We start from the raw sequence: 16,720 nt of genomic DNA on the forward strand, positions 1-16,720 counted from the left end.
ACCTCCCCAGGCTGCAGGCTCCAGGTAGCTGAGCCAGGAGCAGCTCAGGGCTGGCACTGAGAGGCTATTGGTGACAGTAAACCCATCTCAAAGGCTGGGCCCGCGGGTCTGGCTACAGACCAGCAGCAGTTGATGCTGAGGCAGGTTCCAGTTGTAGCCCTGGTGCCTGGGCTCTCTGTTAATGCAGGCCTGGAAGTGGCTACACAAAGGCCAGCTTCCTTGGCTAAGATGCCCTTAAAAACTCTGGAGCTGATGTTGTGTGTCAACAGAAAGTAACAGCCCAGGAGACAGTGTACAGTGGCAAGCTTTCTAACTCCATCAAACCCCATCTGCCCCGACAGGAAATGCTGCCAATCAACTCAATGCTGCCAAAGATTCACTTGTTGCTCCACGGGGGAAGGAGCTGAGTAGGATTAGTCTGGCGACTGCAGAGACTCCCCGTTCATACCAATATTCTTCATCAGAACCCAGTCCCTCGAGCAGCACAACCACTGTTACTAGCATGAAACTGGCTTCAGTGTTAAAAACTGATGTCACTGTCCATTTGTAAATCTGAAGACCTCTGTGAATCAGAGAAGCTGCTGTCTGCCCTGGCTCACTTAAAAATCGGGTAACAGCACGCCCTGGGGAACACACACTCATCTGTGCGATTCTCTCACAAAGACAAAACTAACCTTTGGCTTATGCCGCCTGCTTCACGTAAGGAAACAGTTCCCCACACACAATATTCCCTGGAAATACAAAATGAAATCTTCCCCAATTTTATTATTCCAGATAACATTCTTGTGCAGAGTAATGAGTACAATAAGAATTAGCAACTCAGTTCTATTTCCCCTAACCAAAATATATCCCTTATAGAAATTAAAGAGTTCAACCCAAATCCACTTCTAATAAAATACCTCAATTTTAGAGCTTAAAAACCAGACTGCACTAGCAAACTGACACAATAACCCACTCAAGCATCTGTAGCTCAGGGCTCTGTCCCCCCTGTAGCTTAGAGGCCACTAGACCAGCAGATAGCTGAGCTACATCCCCAAGCTCACCCACTAACTTCCCTGCTTCCAAAAATCCTCACTCCACAAGAACTGGCACACCCACGGGAGATGTCAATCATCAGCTTCAACAAACATAAAAGAATGCTTCATGTACCAGTCAACAACTGCTGCAAGAACTCTCCCATTCCAGAAACCCAGAGATTTTCCCCCTCGCCAAGCAAGGCCCCACAGCAAACCAAGAAAAACAGACACACTGGCTGCCTGGCTAGCAGGCACAGGGCCCTTTCAGAGAAGCAAAATAACCCTTAAGGTCCCCAGCAACCGCTACAGCAATCGCACAGATCAGCAACCTCCAACCGCATCATCTCAGTGAGCAAGTGTGCAAGCTGTCCAGGGCGCTGACCTGGGGACTTCTCCCAGGAGTCTTCCAAAGTGTCTCATCACACACGCAAAGCCACAAGTACACACGCACGGCCACACGTACACCGCAGGTGCCCTGTCCTCTGAAGAGTCACATTTCAAGGAGTATGCAAAATAAGCGTGTTATAAAATTTATTCGTGTAAGCATTCAGACATTTTTAGGTGGGAAAGATGATATGCAGAATCCACTACAAGGTGCAACAGAAAATCGTATTGGAAAGGACGGTACATCTGGCGCAGACCAGCAGTGGCACGATTCCAAACAAATGTCAGACGAGAGCGCTTCATGGGGAGAAACTGAAAATAATAATTTAAAGCTTCATGAGGCAAGATATGTTCCAATTTAAAACACTAAGAAATAGTACCATCGATGAAAAAGGAAATCAACCTCTAAGTGTACCAAAAGGGGCGTAGGGCAAACAAGAGGAAAATTTGCATTTGTTGAGGTACAAATAGGAGTGTTCCGTAAGAGAGGGGCATTAATTATTATTAATGACAAACCCTGCAAATACAAAATAAAACCCAAATCACTGGTCACAGAATTCAAAATGTACATGTAATAAAGGCAAGGCAATAGACTCAAGTTATGGCCTGTCGAATATTTACTCCACTGACGTTATCTACAGAAGCACTTGGCCAGTTTGTACACAGTGATTCCTTATGCACGCTGAAAGGGTTTCCGTAAAAATGACACTATATACAAATCTGTACAGCCATCCACCAGAGCGATTCTCCAGCTCCCAGAGGGAGCTATCAACTTAAAGCAGGATTCCTGAGGTTTCATGTCTTTAGTTGCCTTATCATAATCCCAAATATACATTTCAGGGTTTTTGTGTTTAAAGACACTTTCCTTGAATATGTGCACTATGGTTAAAATTAAAAACCAAAGTAATAAAATAAAATAAAATGATCGCTGGAAGGAGCTGACCCTCCCCACCCATCTGAGAGACTTCATCTGGCTGTGGCACAGCGAAGACTGTGTGTGTCCCTGGACGGGCGCCCGGCGTTGGGGTGGCCCCCGGTGGCGCACCTCTTCAGTGGAGTCAGCGAAGGCTCTCGTTGACTTTTTAAAAGAAGGAGGATGAAGAAGGAAAAAAGGAAAAACAAAACCCCAAATGCCAAAGGAATTTCAGTGGGATGAAGTTCCTCCACCACTTAGAGAATATCTAGGGAAAAAGAGAGAGAGAGAAGTGAATACATGTCATTTCTCATCCCTGTGTAGAAATTCACATAGTAACCAAAATCTTAAGTTTTCATAGGAAATTCCAAGTCATACAAAAATAACTGGAGCAAATATCAATGGGTAAGTCTAACTTTAAGCGAATGCATATGAAGATTGAGAAGATCATGATTCTCACACAAAAACTCCAGAGTGTGTCACAAAAACCTAGAATGGGTTCGGCCTCTCTGGAGAGATGTGAATAAAACAGGAAATAATATCTTTTTACTTATGATCAATTGTTAAAAAGTGAAAATTAATCCATACACGATGACACAGTAAGATTCCAGGGATGCATATACATTCCCGATGTGAGGGCAGGAAACCCATTTTGGCTATAAAAATAGCGATGTAGTCCAAGAATCTATTTCCTAGAACTGCTTCCGAAATACGGTCCAAAGCAGGAACAACCCGTCTGCACAAAAATGTCTCTTGGGATTTTCGTAATTACACTAATTTGGAAACAACTGTGATGCCCAACAGTACAGAATCAGTTAAGTAAATTATACAAACTGAAATAACACAGACTAAAATTGGTAATTATCTGTATCTACGTGTATATATATAAAAGCAATATTAAAAATATGTACAAGTTTAAAAGTACATACAAAATTACAGGTTGGGCATCCCTTATCTGAAATGCTTCTGGCTTTGCATCTGGGAATATCTGCATTATACTTACCAATGTGCATCCCCAAATCCAAAATCTGACATGGCCCAGAGAGCAGTTCCTTTGAGCCTCACACTGGTGCTCAAAAAGTTTCAGATTGGGGATTTGGGCTATTCAACCTGTATATGTGCGCTATATAAGTATAGTTTACACGCACAACTTCTGCATCCTAAAAATAAGTACTATAGAAATTCTAAAAAATCTTATCTGCACTATAAGGTAGATAAGAAAATTCAGTAAGTTTATAACCTGGGATGACAACAGAAGGCAATGCACCCAAAGATGATGATGAGATTTGGGCTACGGTGGTGGGATCATGGGTAATTTCTGTGTCTTCCAAAAATTCTACAAGATTGTCTCTAGAATACAAAAAAGGGTGAGGACAGGGTCCCCTCAAGACCACGATTCCCTCAACCATTTTACAGCAGACTCCAAGTCACAGGTCCGGGAGAGATGGCTGAGGACGTATTTGGCGAGGCTAATCTCAAACGTTCCCATCTAGAGCTCCTCTTTTAAGGCATCTGAAATACTTGGCACCCTCCCAGAGAACGAATGGTTACATAAGGTCCTCCCAAAAGCACGTGTTAGCCACGGAGCCTAAGACTCAATTATAAAGAAGTACAAATGACTAAATCACAGGATGAGTTGATGTCACACAAAAGAATCCAAACATTAATTCCAGCTGAGACAGAAATAAGTACCATAGAAATTCTAAAAAATGGACCCATACATGATGACATAGTAAGCTCTGAAAATGCTTCAGACGAGAGGCAGCTCTCATTTTTCCTACAGTCATCCACTGAAATAACGTGTTCGGAGCAAAACTGGCAGGAAGTCTAAGCCATGGCCCCGTGGTTTTGGCAGCCAGCAGAGGTGAACACTCAGTGGGAGCTTCAGGAGCAGGGAAGGGAGAAGTGGGGGCCACAGCCAAGCCTGCAGGGAGACGATAAGCACCCCAATAGGCAGGTCGTCTGAGGACAGAGGAGGAAAGAGGGGCACTCATCACAGACAAAGGCAAGAGAGCGCCGACTCGGCCTCCCCTGTGTGTCACTGCAAAGTAAAGTTTTAAACACAACACAGACATCAGGTAGCTACAGACCCACATGAGGTTAAAGAGGGTCATCCCCAGCCACGATGCCCAGTGAGCACGTGCAATGTGCTGCCTGTGAATGGAGATGTGCTGAGTGTAAAGGACACATCAATTCCAAAGACGGTCCCCCCAAAAATGTAAAATATCTTATTGATGATTGTTGGTATTAATGTTGAAATAATACTTTGGATCTGGCAGGTTAAAAATGTATTGTTAAAAGTAATTTCACTTCATTTTGCTTTTTAAAAATATGGCTATGAGAAAATGTAAAATTCTCTTTTTGTTGGGTTTTTAGAGTCAGGGTCTCACTGTGTTGCCCAGCCTGGAGTGCAGAGGTGATCATAGCCGTAGCCTCGAACTCCTCGGCCTGAGAAATTCTACAGCCTCAGCCTCCCAAGTAGCTAGGACCACAGGTACAAGTCACCATGCCTGGCTAAATTTTTTTTTTTTTTTTTTTGGTAGAGACAGGGTCTTGCTATTTTGCCCAGGCTGGTCTCAAACACTTGGCCTCAAGCGATCCTCCTGCCTGGGCCTCCCAAAGCATTGGGATTACAGGCGTGAGCCACCACATCCAGCAGAAAACGTAAAATTCTGCATGTGGCCCCCATTGTACTTCTACTGGCCAGCACTAGTACAGATCAACTTGCCTTAACAACTGAAAGAAGAGGAACAGGGAGACAGGGGTCTGGAAATGGGAAACATGGATCAGTTCAACACATACAAGCCAGGTGCTCTGCCCTGGAGCTCCTGGGGAAATCAAGTCATGTATACAAACAAACAGTTCATAACAATTTCAGGCAATTCTGAACAATGTGGAAAGTATTGGTTCTAAAAGTAATACTACAAAAGCAGAAAACAAAACGCCGAACAAGACAGTAACAATCCTGCGAGTTTCTGGTTTTGTTCTATTTGCTTTATTATAAGGCTCTTTCTAATGAGAAATAATGTCACTAGCATGAGGTATGTGATACTAAGTTTGAGAAATCAAAAAATTTGTGTTCAGGCAAAAGATGGATGACTTTTTCATTCTATTTTCCTGTATTCCTATACTGTTTTGGGTATCAAAGGAGGGAGGGATCATCCTTCAATTGCCTCAAAATTAAAGGCAGCCAATAAATCATTTTTATTTTCTAGCAACTTAAAAAGTTGAAATGGCATACTAAGAAACCCGAGTTCAGAAGCATAAACCGGAAGTATCAGAGCTGTGGTTTTCTCCCGCCACCCCCACTTAGAGGGGCTCTTCACAGGACAGTAGGCAGCCCCTTCAATCACTCCCAGATAGCAAAAGGGACCTCACACGCGCACAACTTCTTTATGTACTGTCAGGTGGGACACATCTCAGGGAAGACCTGGAAATCCCCGTCATCATCACAGAGGCTCAGCCAGCTTTGGTAGGGGCATCAGCCTGGACACCTGAAGATGAATGTCAAGGCAGCAGCACGCCTGGTCCTCCCGGGGTGGGGGAGGACAGCCCAGTGACAAATCACCCTTGGGTCACACAGAGCAGCTGCCCAGCACACATCCACTGCCTCCAAACACCTGCGCCTGTGCCCATGGCAGGTAGGAGGGGCTTGGTTTCCATGGTTACTCCTACAACAAGCTGGGAGGGGGCAGGGAGGGCGAAGCCGTCACCCCACCGAGTCCTCACCCACAGTGTGTGTAACAGGTGGGGCCACTGGGCAGGGACAAAAGCTCCCTACAGGCTGGCACAGATGAGCCCCTACCAAGGAGGCTTGCAGACAAGACACACACAGCTAAGACAGCGAACACACGTGCACCTGCTCCCGCCGAGGTGACCACACCAAAGCTGCTGGCATTTCTCACATTGACTTTAAAGCCAAAAACCAGAGAGACAGTTACACACATCTGGCTAAGAACGATCATTCTCTGGCCAATAATTAAGCTGCATAATTAAGAGGAAACAGATTATTTCACCACCACCCTGTATTTGTGTGGCAAGAGCTACAAACGCACAAAGTCCTGCGGGCTTTTCCAGCAGTTTCCAGATTCAGATCCTTCACTCACATTGATTTCTAGAATTCAACAAAGTCTCCTCTAATTCAACTCTGTGTGTACCCTGAGGCCTGCAAGACAACAGGAACAGACAGGCCAAGAGCGAAGTACCAAACTCACCAACCGAGTCCCAGGCCAAGTGCAGGCCTCTCCTTCCCCAGCCCAGGGGGGCCCCAGGCAGTTACCTCTGGAGCCGCTGCACGAGCTGGGCCACCATGGTGTCGGAAATGCCGGGGCACGCCTCCTCCGCTAGGAAGATGGCCCCTCGCAGCTCTTCAATGGACCCCAAGTTCCCGCCGCATGCCTGGCTCTTCTCCTTCAACTGAAAACACACGAACAGGAAGAACAGTGTGAGGTGCACCAGCTGCAGAACCGGGAAGCATGCTTTTCAAGGAGCAACACAGTGCGTGGACCATGACACCACCCCAGCCCCGGGGTGTCCGGGAAAGGCTCTGACTCGGGATCCAGACCACTTCAGATCCCTGGGTTTTTTTTGTTTTTTGAGATGGGGTCTGGCTTTGTTGCCCACCCTGGAGTACAGTGGCGCGATCTCAACTCACAGCAACCTCCGCCCCCTGGGTTCAAGCAATTCTCCTGCCTCAGCCTCCCGAGTAGCTGGGATTACAGGCCCCTGCCACCACGTCCAGCTAATTTTTGTATTTTTAATAAGGCAGGGTTTTACCATGTTGGCCAGGCTGGTCTCGAACCCCTGACCTCAAGTGATTCGCCCGCCTTGGCCTCAAAGTGTTGGGATTACAGGCATGAGCCACTGCGCCCAGCCCAGATTCCTTCTGAAGAAAGGTGATTCAAATGCTCTGAGAGCAGTTATGTATAGACAGGGTAATCGTCAGACCATAACCGTGACTGTTCTAGGCCAGAACAGAGACGACTAGCTCTCTGTGTGCCTCTCCCGAGTCTCACCATGATGGACTGTACTCTCTGTGCTCTTTTCCCATTTCAACCATAACCTTGTACCAGAAAAGCAATTTCAAAGGCTATCGTAAGTTAATCTAATCTCAATATGAAACTGCCACGTGGGCCGTCAAAGCTTACTTCCTCATGTTAATGGGTTGGTTCTTAAACTCCAGCAAACTGCCTTTGTGATCCACAGTAGTGTCAAAACATTCCATTTCATGTAAGTGGCAGCCTTAAATTCTGGGAATCTCCAGTGTCCTTCCTCTACTCCCAAGAGAAATCACAACAGTACCTTCAGGCACTTCCCTAAGTTAAAGGTCAACTAAGTCTCTCTCTGGAAGGCCCAGAAATGTGAACTGTGAAAGTAAGAGCTGTTCAATCAAGATACAGCATGGCTCAGAACTCGACAGAAGAGGCCCTTCGTGGTGGCTCCAGAGATGATGGACACCGCCTCCTTTTCAGGGAAGTAAGAAACATCTCAGGCGACATTCAGCTTGGTTTGCAGGTTGTTGAACACATGCTGTCATTTCCAAACCCAGCCCTGCCCTGAGAGCCACAGCTTCTCTCTCCGCTGCTGAAGGGGCAGGCAGGAACAGGAAAGTCTGACCTCAGAGGGCCAATGGGTGCGGAGAGCATTTGTTCCTGAAGCTCTTGCTGTCCAAGAGGGCCCACCCCGCCGGCCCCGAGATGGCCACTTGTGTTTGTCTAGGACTCCCCCACAGTATTTACAAGTCCTAACAGGATCATGTACCATCCAGCACTCTCCCTCCTGCCTGTGTCCCGCCTCTAAGTCTCAAAGAAGGAGCAAAGGCAGAAGAAGGGCTGCCCTGGGAGAGGGCCAGTCCCCTCACTGTGTGGAACGTACTGGACCCACCACTGACTTCACGGAGCAACCTGACCTGTGCTCCCTGAAGGAAAGCAGGGACGCCAACGCCCGTCTCCTCAATGGCCTCATCTGTAAACATGGGGCTATAATCCTTCTATTGAGCTTCTGCAACTATTGTATGAAATAATGCACATTAAACACTCTGAACTCTAGGGTAGCAAATATCATTCATAAAAATACATTGGGAAAGATGCGAGTTTAGCATTTGGTTAGCTGGAAAATCCAGGATACGATCGCATTTAGGATATGTCCTGAATACTTATGTCAAAGTTCCTTCATGAGCCCAGTAAAAAAATAAACAGCCTCAGGTAAATGAAAAACTCCATGCACTTTCCCTAACTGCCTGACTGACCCGATTCCAGAGGCCAACGGCAGAGCCGCAGGAGCGCAGCCTGGAAATCCCACGGGGCCCACTCCCATGGGACAAAATGAAGAGCAAGCAGGCACTCAACCTGGACATCCTAGGTAGGAAGAACACAGGTGCCCAGAACCATGAGCCAGGGCTGAAGCCAGACATCCAGCAGGGCCTCCGCGTGCCCTGTGCCTTCCCCGACATCAGCGGGCTCGGCTGTTTCCCACTTGAAGCTGCAGGTGAGGCCTCGGGCCCCGGCCACAGCCCTGCTCGCACTGGGCCCTGAAACTTGCCAGGTCAGAGGCCCTCAGACAAACCCTCCAGGGCAGGGCAACAGGTGCAGGCTCACTGGAGGGCTGGGAAGAGGCACTGGCAGGCTGGGCACAGCCCACGGCCAGGGATTCCCCACTGCATGACGCAGGCACAGGAGAGGGGAATGAGCTCCTACGATGCTTCCTCCTCCGAAGGCCTCCCCCTTCAAGGACCAGGGCCCCCAAACACAGCCGCAGTGGAAAGCTGCCCAAAGAGGGTGATCCCCATGCAAACAGATGTGTGTGTGGCCCACAGTGAATACCTCAAAGGCAACCTCAGCCAGGAAGGGGCACAACAAGAAAAGGGGGGACTTCCAACATATTTTCAAATCCGCTACTAACCAGATGCAGAACAACCTTCATTCTTATAAAGCCTACTTTTGAAAATCTCTCAAAACACGGCCGGGAGCACTTTCCTCTGGGAGGGAGAGGCTGAGCAGAGGGTGGGCACGGCACGGGGAGGCCCAGCTGGGGGCGCAGCACTGCTGAGCGGAGGAGGGACTTTGGTGAAACATGTGGCTCAGGGGAGACCGGAGGACTCCAGGGCATCCAACGTCTTCCTTAGAACAAAGACTCTACTTTTCATATGGCCAGAAATAGGTCTGAAGCAAAGGAAGCAGGCTGCACCCAATGAGATTTGCTAAAAAGCAGTGCAACGGGTGACACAGGGTCTCAGGCTGGGTCACTGTCATCCAGTCTGCACACTCCAGGCTGTGGCGGAGTGGCCACCGTCCAGGACAGTGGGAGGTGCAAGGTGGTGCCTGACGCTGACAGCCTTTGGGGAGGCACCATGCAGGCTTTCTGAGCCTTTGCCAGTTTGTCTTAATGTCCCCAACTCTTACTGGCAACATCACCACTGAAGTGTGTCCAGCTTCTCCCTCCCTCTTCCCTCCCACTCCGAAAAGGTCAGCCAGGTACCTACCTCTGCAAAGAGAGGAGAAATAATTGTAGATAAACACTGAGAGAAAGGCCTCTTTGGGATGTCTTTCATCTTGGGGGAGAGGAAAAAAAGGTCATCAGAAACAGTTGACGTTCACATCGGCAATAATGCAACGAACCTCTCACCCCTACACTTCACGCTGAGGAAACGCCCTCTGCGCGCCATGACAGCTGAAGACTATCGGCTGCCTCTCGCTAGACTTCAAAGTCTCATCTGCAGTGACATGCAAAACCCACACGCCAGGGACACCGGCATCTGGGTTCCATGTGGAAGGGGACTTTGCGTGGGCGCAGGTGGTGAACTGCCTCGTCTCGCTATCTACGCAGAAGTGCTTTACTGGTTGGACATGATGGCTCACGCCTGTCATTCCAACACTTTGGGAAGCCGAGGCAGGAGGATCACTTGAGCCCAAGAGTTTGAGACCAGCCTGGGCAACATAGTGAGACCCTGTTTCTAAAAAAAAAAAAAGACAAAAATAAAAATAAAAAGTTTTACATAAACTGGGCATGGTGTCACATGCCTGCAATCCCAGTTACTCAGGAGGTTGAGGTGGGAGGATCGCTTGAGCCCAGGAGTTTGAGGCTGCAGTGGGCTCTGATGGCACCACTGCATTCCAGCCTGGGTGACAGAGACCCCGTTTCAAAAAAAAAAAAAAAGAAAGAGAGAGAGAGAGAAAAGCACTTTACTAATGAAACCCTGAAAATAGAAATCAGGCCAAGATTGGCCATTCCAAGTGCTGTCTATGACAGAGGCCGAGTTTCTACTTTTGCAGCCTCTAACTGGACATTACCTGTTCACTTATCAAAGCAGGACTTGTAGGATCAACAGGGCACAGCTACTGGCCCACCCTGCCTGAGAGAAACTACACCACTATGTTTTACACAAGACCCTAAATATATGGCCTTTCATAAATTTAACAGGCATAAAACCAATTAATCAAAATTGTTCTACATAAATATCAAAAGCAATGCATTTATTTATAAGGTCCTTAAAACTCAATCACAAAATTATGATATGTATGTAAGTAACCCCAACATGCACAACAGTCCCCCAAAGAGAGCTATGAAGTCATTTCACGGGTCACCCCCAAACCCCATGACATTGCCACATGTCAGGACATCCTAACTTGACTGCAGGGCTGCAGAGAGCAGAATGGAGTGGCACAGAACAGACCAGAGGCCAGACTCCCCGGTGTGAACACCTGGATCACCAGACAGAACTAAAGCTCTCAATCCGTCCATCCCCTAGCAACAAAATTCTATGAGAGCTGCCACAGCAAGCTTCACACACACATGCCTCCAAAACACCGCAGACTGAGGTCAGTGTGGCCATTCTGGAGGGAGCAGACGTACCTTATTTCTGTCCAAGTCCGATGGCTGAAGAGCTCCATTCTCCAGATTCTTGGGGTCTTTTTCCCGGATTGTGAAGATCCAGTCCCCAGAATCGCTGCCCCCTGAGGCCTGGCCATCTGTTTCCCTTAACACAGACACGCAGGGAGATCCCATCAGTGCTCGCACGTCTGCTCTGGGGGCGCTGGGACGTTCGGGGGAGGCCGCCTGGGGACCTCCGAACCCACGCCCACCAGCGCCAAGTCCCCACCATAACACCCATGTCCAGTCCCTTGGGGATTTTCCAGAGATGCCCCGCCTCCTCCCTCACAGAGACGAGACCATCGCGAGGTGATTCCCGCACCTCCCTGGTGTGCCAGCGTGTGCGTGCCCACTCTCCTCCTCCTCCTGGAGGACACCTCCCCCGCCTCCCTGGGAGCCCATCTCTGGGCCATCAGCTTCTCTCTGCTGGGCTCCTCCTCTCACCAGGAAAGCAGATGTCCCTGTGTTGGGTGTGGTGGCTCGTGCCTGTCATTCCAACACTTCGGCCTCACCTCGGCCGTCTCTCAGCCCCGGTTCCAGGATCCACACTCACTGCCTCTATTTGGTACCCTCCACTCGCTCCAAAGCCCGCCGGTGTCCCTCCGAGCACTCCCTCCCCCATCATGAGATGTGTGCTGACTCCCTGTCCTGCGTGGGCCTCAGAGGCAATGAGCCCTTGGCCCTGCTCATCATCCTGACGCCTGTGGCCCCACTGAGCCTGCACCTCCTCCCGCCCCTCGGCCACACCTCTCCCCTCTCATTCACAGGCGGAGCCTCACCCTCACGCCGGCTTCCCTAGGGGCCGGCCTCACTCCCCCACACGCCCCGACTGACACCCTTTGTTCTCTTGGCTCCAGTGACCTCCACAGAGCAGTGGCCCCTAAGCCCACTTCACCTGCCCAGCTTTCTCACCTGAACGCCACACCTCGGTGCCACTTCACACAGGACGTCTCCTCCTGGACAACTCAGACTCATACATGGTCCACCCCACACTCGGCTTCCTGCACCACACATCACAACGCCTGTGGCCACGCTGCCCAAGCCTGGAACGTGGGCTTCCCTCCTTCACCCAAATCCACCGCCACGTCCTGGCTCTCAAACCTCTCTCCAGTCTCTCTATCTTGTCATCCCTGTCGCTACCCCGGCAATCTCCCAATGGCAGTGCCTCAGGAACTTCCGAGGGCAGTGGTCTCAAACTTGGCTTTAAACTGCCATCACCTAGAGACACTGAAAACCCACTTAGGGTGTCACCCCCGGAAATCCTCATTCATCTGGCCTGGCGCATGGACCTGCACTGTGGGCCAAGTTTGACTGCTGCCAAGGCATGCACGAGAACAGACGAGCCCAGGCTTGGACTTCCAGACACAAGCCTACCCGACCGCCTTCCCCAGCCCTCGCCACACAAATGGCTCCAGCCCCGCTTCGCCTCTTCAGCCAAGGGAATTCCTAGATGCCGAACTTGACAGCAGTTCTCAGAAAGTCACCGCTGGTACAGAAGCTTCTACCAGACACAACAGAGAATCACAAACACGTGCATTTCTGGCCTTTCAGACATCCATGAAAAGCAGTTTCACCTGATCATGATTTTAAGAACAGAAAGTGTAATGGAAAACAAAACAGAGCAGAACCGAACGAAACAAAACAGAATCAAACAGCCAGGTCCAGTTCCCTACGCACAGCTCTGCCACAGAGTTCACTCGTAGAACTTCCACCAGCAACATCCAGAGGCTCAGCTCCCCAACAGGCCCAGGATGTGGCTAACACAGCAACCGCCACCAGCCTGGATTGTCTAAAAAAAACTCAACAGAAAACGAAACCCACACCAAACAAGTGACAAAGACCAGTGGGTCCCTCCCACACACACGCTCGGGTCGCTCAGGGGCCAACTTACGCGTCTGAATCCTCGGAGCTCGAGTCGTCGTGGCTCTGCTCGGCCTTCCATCTCTTGTACCTGTCAATGAGCTCGGTCAGGTAGGAAGTTTTCTTTGCATTGCGTAGTATAAACTTGTGCTTCAGTAACTCCTTAGCAGTGGGTCTCTGGAAAAACACACACAACAACAAAATATGAGATGAAGCTCTTGATCCCACCCCAAAGGACAGACTTCTGCCTCAAAATGTCAACCCGCCACACTGACACCTGATGGCTGCGATTCTACTCCGCACCTCTTCTCACTGTGACTCACCCAAAGACGAGGCGCTCAGGACCTATGCCTGGGCTCCAGGTACCATGGTGGGCAGGGCAGTGACTTTCTAAGGAGGTCCCTAATAAATGCATTTCCACAGAAACCTCTGCACAGAGCTTCACAGGGATCATTTAAGAGACCTTATCTCCTAGCTTATGAAATACTTTATGGCAAATAGCTGACAGAATGTATGTTCTATGTCGCTTTAACTTTTTTTGAGATGGAGTTTTGCTCGTTGCCCAGGCTGGAGTGCAGTGGCGCGATCTCAGCTCACTACAACCTCACCTCCCCAGTTCAAGCGATTCTCCTACCTCAGTCTCCTGGGTAGCTAGGATTACAGGCCTGAGCCACTATACCCAATTTTTTAACGTTTGGCCACATCCAACCATATAATAGAAACGTCAATTTGGAATTCTCTCAAAGAAACCGGAAAGGAGCCAGGAGATGCCCTTTCTCCTGTCTGCTGAAAGAGCAGCTGGGCGCTCTGCATCACCAACTTTCCCAGTTGAGAAGGGCTGTTTCCCAGGTCCCTCCCTTCCCTTGTGATTGGGCTGAAGACTTCACCCATGCCCTGGGCTCAGCACCTGGTCAGCTGCCTGCCTTGAGGATGGCGACAGTGACAGGGAATGTGCTTCCCAAGGAAACCAGCACAGCCCAAATTGGAATAGACACCAGGAACACCCAAATACCGAGTCGAACCGAATTCCCACTCACTCCAAATTACAAAAGCTTGACTACAAAAGCCAAGCACGTTTTCAGATTCAAACTCATGAGAAACCTGGATCACCCTTGAGTATTCTCCCTCCCCGTCCACCCAAGGGTGAAACCCCAGCTACCCCGGAGGTGCTCGTAGTCTCGCCTCTCAGCCAGCTCCTCGGTAGCTGTGGGGTGGAGCTCTGTGTGCTGGAGCATAAGCCCATACTAGACACATGCTTTGTAAGGGAAGACATGCCTGCACGTATCTCCACCAGTGCTGGTGCATGGTGGCTGCAACAAACATCATCTTGTAATAAAATGCAGAGCATCGTGGCATGCAGGACAAGCCCCACTACCACAAGATGCTGATGTAGTCATCAAATGCTGGTGTGGTGGTCTCAGCCTGCATCTCCCCAGAGGTGCTTAGAAAATGTTGCATTCCTCATGTAATTCTTTTACCAAAACTGGCATATTAGGCAACCATGGTGCTCTTGTAAAAGTAACCACTTTTTTTTTTTTTTTTTTTTTTTTTGAGACGGAGTCTCGCTTTGTCGCCCAGGCTGGAGTGCAGTGGCCGGATCTCAGCTCACTGCAAGCTCCGCCTCCCGGGTTTACGCCATTCTCCTGCCTCAGCCTCCCGAGTAGCTGGGACTACAGGCGCCTGCCACCTCGCCTGGCTAGTTTTTTGTATTTTTAGTAGAGACGGGGTTTCACCATATTAGCCAGGATGGTCTTGATCTCCTGACCTCGTGATCCGTTTTTACACAAGAGTTAAGAAAAGGGGGGCTCAGTTTGGCCTTCAGCTAACTCTGCTGGAAAACTCCGAAACAAAACAAGGACATATGGTGCTAACACCAACACACACACACACACACACGTGCTAACACCAACACACACACACACACACACGTGCTAACACCAACACACACACACACACACGTGCTAACACCAACACACACACACACACACGTGCTAACACCACACACACACACACGTACTAACACCAACACACACACACACGTGCTAACACCAACACACACACACACACACACACACACACACACACACACACACCCCCACCCCTTTCAAAGAAACGTCCTAATTCAGACAGAAAACGAGGCAAAGCCACACAGTCGTTACTGCTGTACGGCTCTGCCAGCGTCTATTAAACCTAAAAAGAGAAAGTAGGTAGGAAGGGGGAGGGGCAGGGGAAGCAGAGGGTGGCTTGGTTATATTTCCTAATCTTTTGTTTCCTAACACACTCCACCTGGAAAGTGAAAACATTTACTTTAAAGACATATTTAGCCATTTGTTTCCAGCTAACCTCTGCCATTACTAAAAACAGTGTAACAGTTTACGGCCTGATCCTCTATAAATATTAAACATTTATGATTCCACATTTAATATTAGGGAGAATATTCTTCAGATTCAATGAAGTATGAGATGGTGGAAATCTAAAAGAAGGAGATTTTTAATACTTAAAAATTAAAATGTATTTGCAAACCAAAGAAGTCAATCATACTTATTTAGGAAAAGAAAAATGAATACCAGGAAGACAGCTGAAAAGTGATTAAAGCAATCCCAACAGGATGTATCTCAGCCGAGTCAAGCCACATATGAGGAGGTATGTGATGATCCCTGGGAACTTACAAAGCTCGGCTCCTTATTCAAACAGGCCTCCACAAACTCCTTGAGGGGTTTACTGTAGTTTCCTTCCAACGTCGGTGGGTTGTTCTTTGGAATGAGGAATAAAACTTTCATGGGGTGCAGCTCGGAATGAGGTGGTTCCCCTCTTGCAAGTTCAATAGCTGTTATGCCCAGGGACCAGATGTCTGCCTGCAACAAGAAAAGCATCTTTACAAACACCAAGCAGGAATCAATTCCAATACACAGTATTTAGGGGGAAAATGGTAACACGTCTCAATACTTCCGAGGTTTTGAAAAAGGCATTTTTAACTGATATTTAAAAACATAAGCTCTCACTATAATTTCAAAAGAGACAACAACATTAGAAACTGTAATATGCCAAATGTTTTCTGCCTCTACATGGAGATGGCTTATCAATTCACTCCTACTACGCCTCCTGCTGGATGCGTTCGGCATTCCCCGTGGAGTCCCGGGAGCCAGCAGGCGGGTAAGAGAGGTGAGCAGAGAGGAGTCAGGGGTGGGTGTACGCTCGTGAGTCACCCCCTCCAGCAGTGCTTAGAACTCAGGGCACAGCTGTGAGGTCGAAAGTGGGTACCTTGGTCTCAAGAGACCCGGGTTGAAATGCCAGTTCTACAAAGTCCTGTGACGTTAGATGAAAGAGCTAACCTCTGAGCCTTGTTTCCCTCGTCTGTAGAATGAGGGTGGAAGAGGAGGAGGAGGTGGCCATACAAGGTGCCTTACAAGGGGCCCAGAACTTAAAAGTTTATTATGAAAATGTTCAAACATACAAAGAACTGAGAAATATTAATATAATGCATCCTCATCTACCTATTGCATGAATTTAGTGGTTATTAACATTTTGCCATACAGGCTTTGTCCATGTGTTCCCAGAGTATATTTTAAAATCAATCAGTTGTCATGACATTTCCCCCCGAGTACTTCAGTGTGCTAATATACGTTTTTTGTTGTTGTTTGTTTTTTTTACTACCTATCAGTGCCTGAAATTAGCACGA

At 48.6% G+C, this 16,720-nt stretch overlaps 1 protein-coding gene across 2 annotated transcripts in view; it reads right to left on the bottom strand.

Annotated features, from left to right (window-relative positions):
• Positions 1 to 94: 94 nt before the first annotated feature.
• The window catches only part of STK24 (serine/threonine kinase 24), a 129,817-nt gene continuing 113,191 nt past the window's right edge, over positions 95 to 16,720 (bottom strand). Inside the window, 6 exon segments of one of the 2 annotated variants that reach the window (NM_001266859.1) lie at positions 95 to 2,581; positions 6,593 to 6,729; positions 9,794 to 9,862; positions 11,164 to 11,287; positions 13,073 to 13,218; positions 15,711 to 15,896. In NM_001266859.1, coding sequence (NP_001253788.1) covers positions 2,545 to 2,581; positions 6,593 to 6,729; positions 9,794 to 9,862; positions 11,164 to 11,287; positions 13,073 to 13,218; positions 15,711 to 15,896 — 699 coding nt within the window. In that variant the 3' untranslated portion in view covers positions 95 to 2,544. 2 annotated transcript variants of the gene reach the window in all.

This window comes from Macaca mulatta, chromosome 17 (genome assembly GCF_049350105.2).
Source record: "Macaca mulatta isolate MMU2019108-1 chromosome 17, T2T-MMU8v2.0, whole genome shotgun sequence".
Lineage (NCBI taxonomy): Eukaryota > Metazoa > Chordata > Mammalia > Primates > Cercopithecidae > Macaca > Macaca mulatta.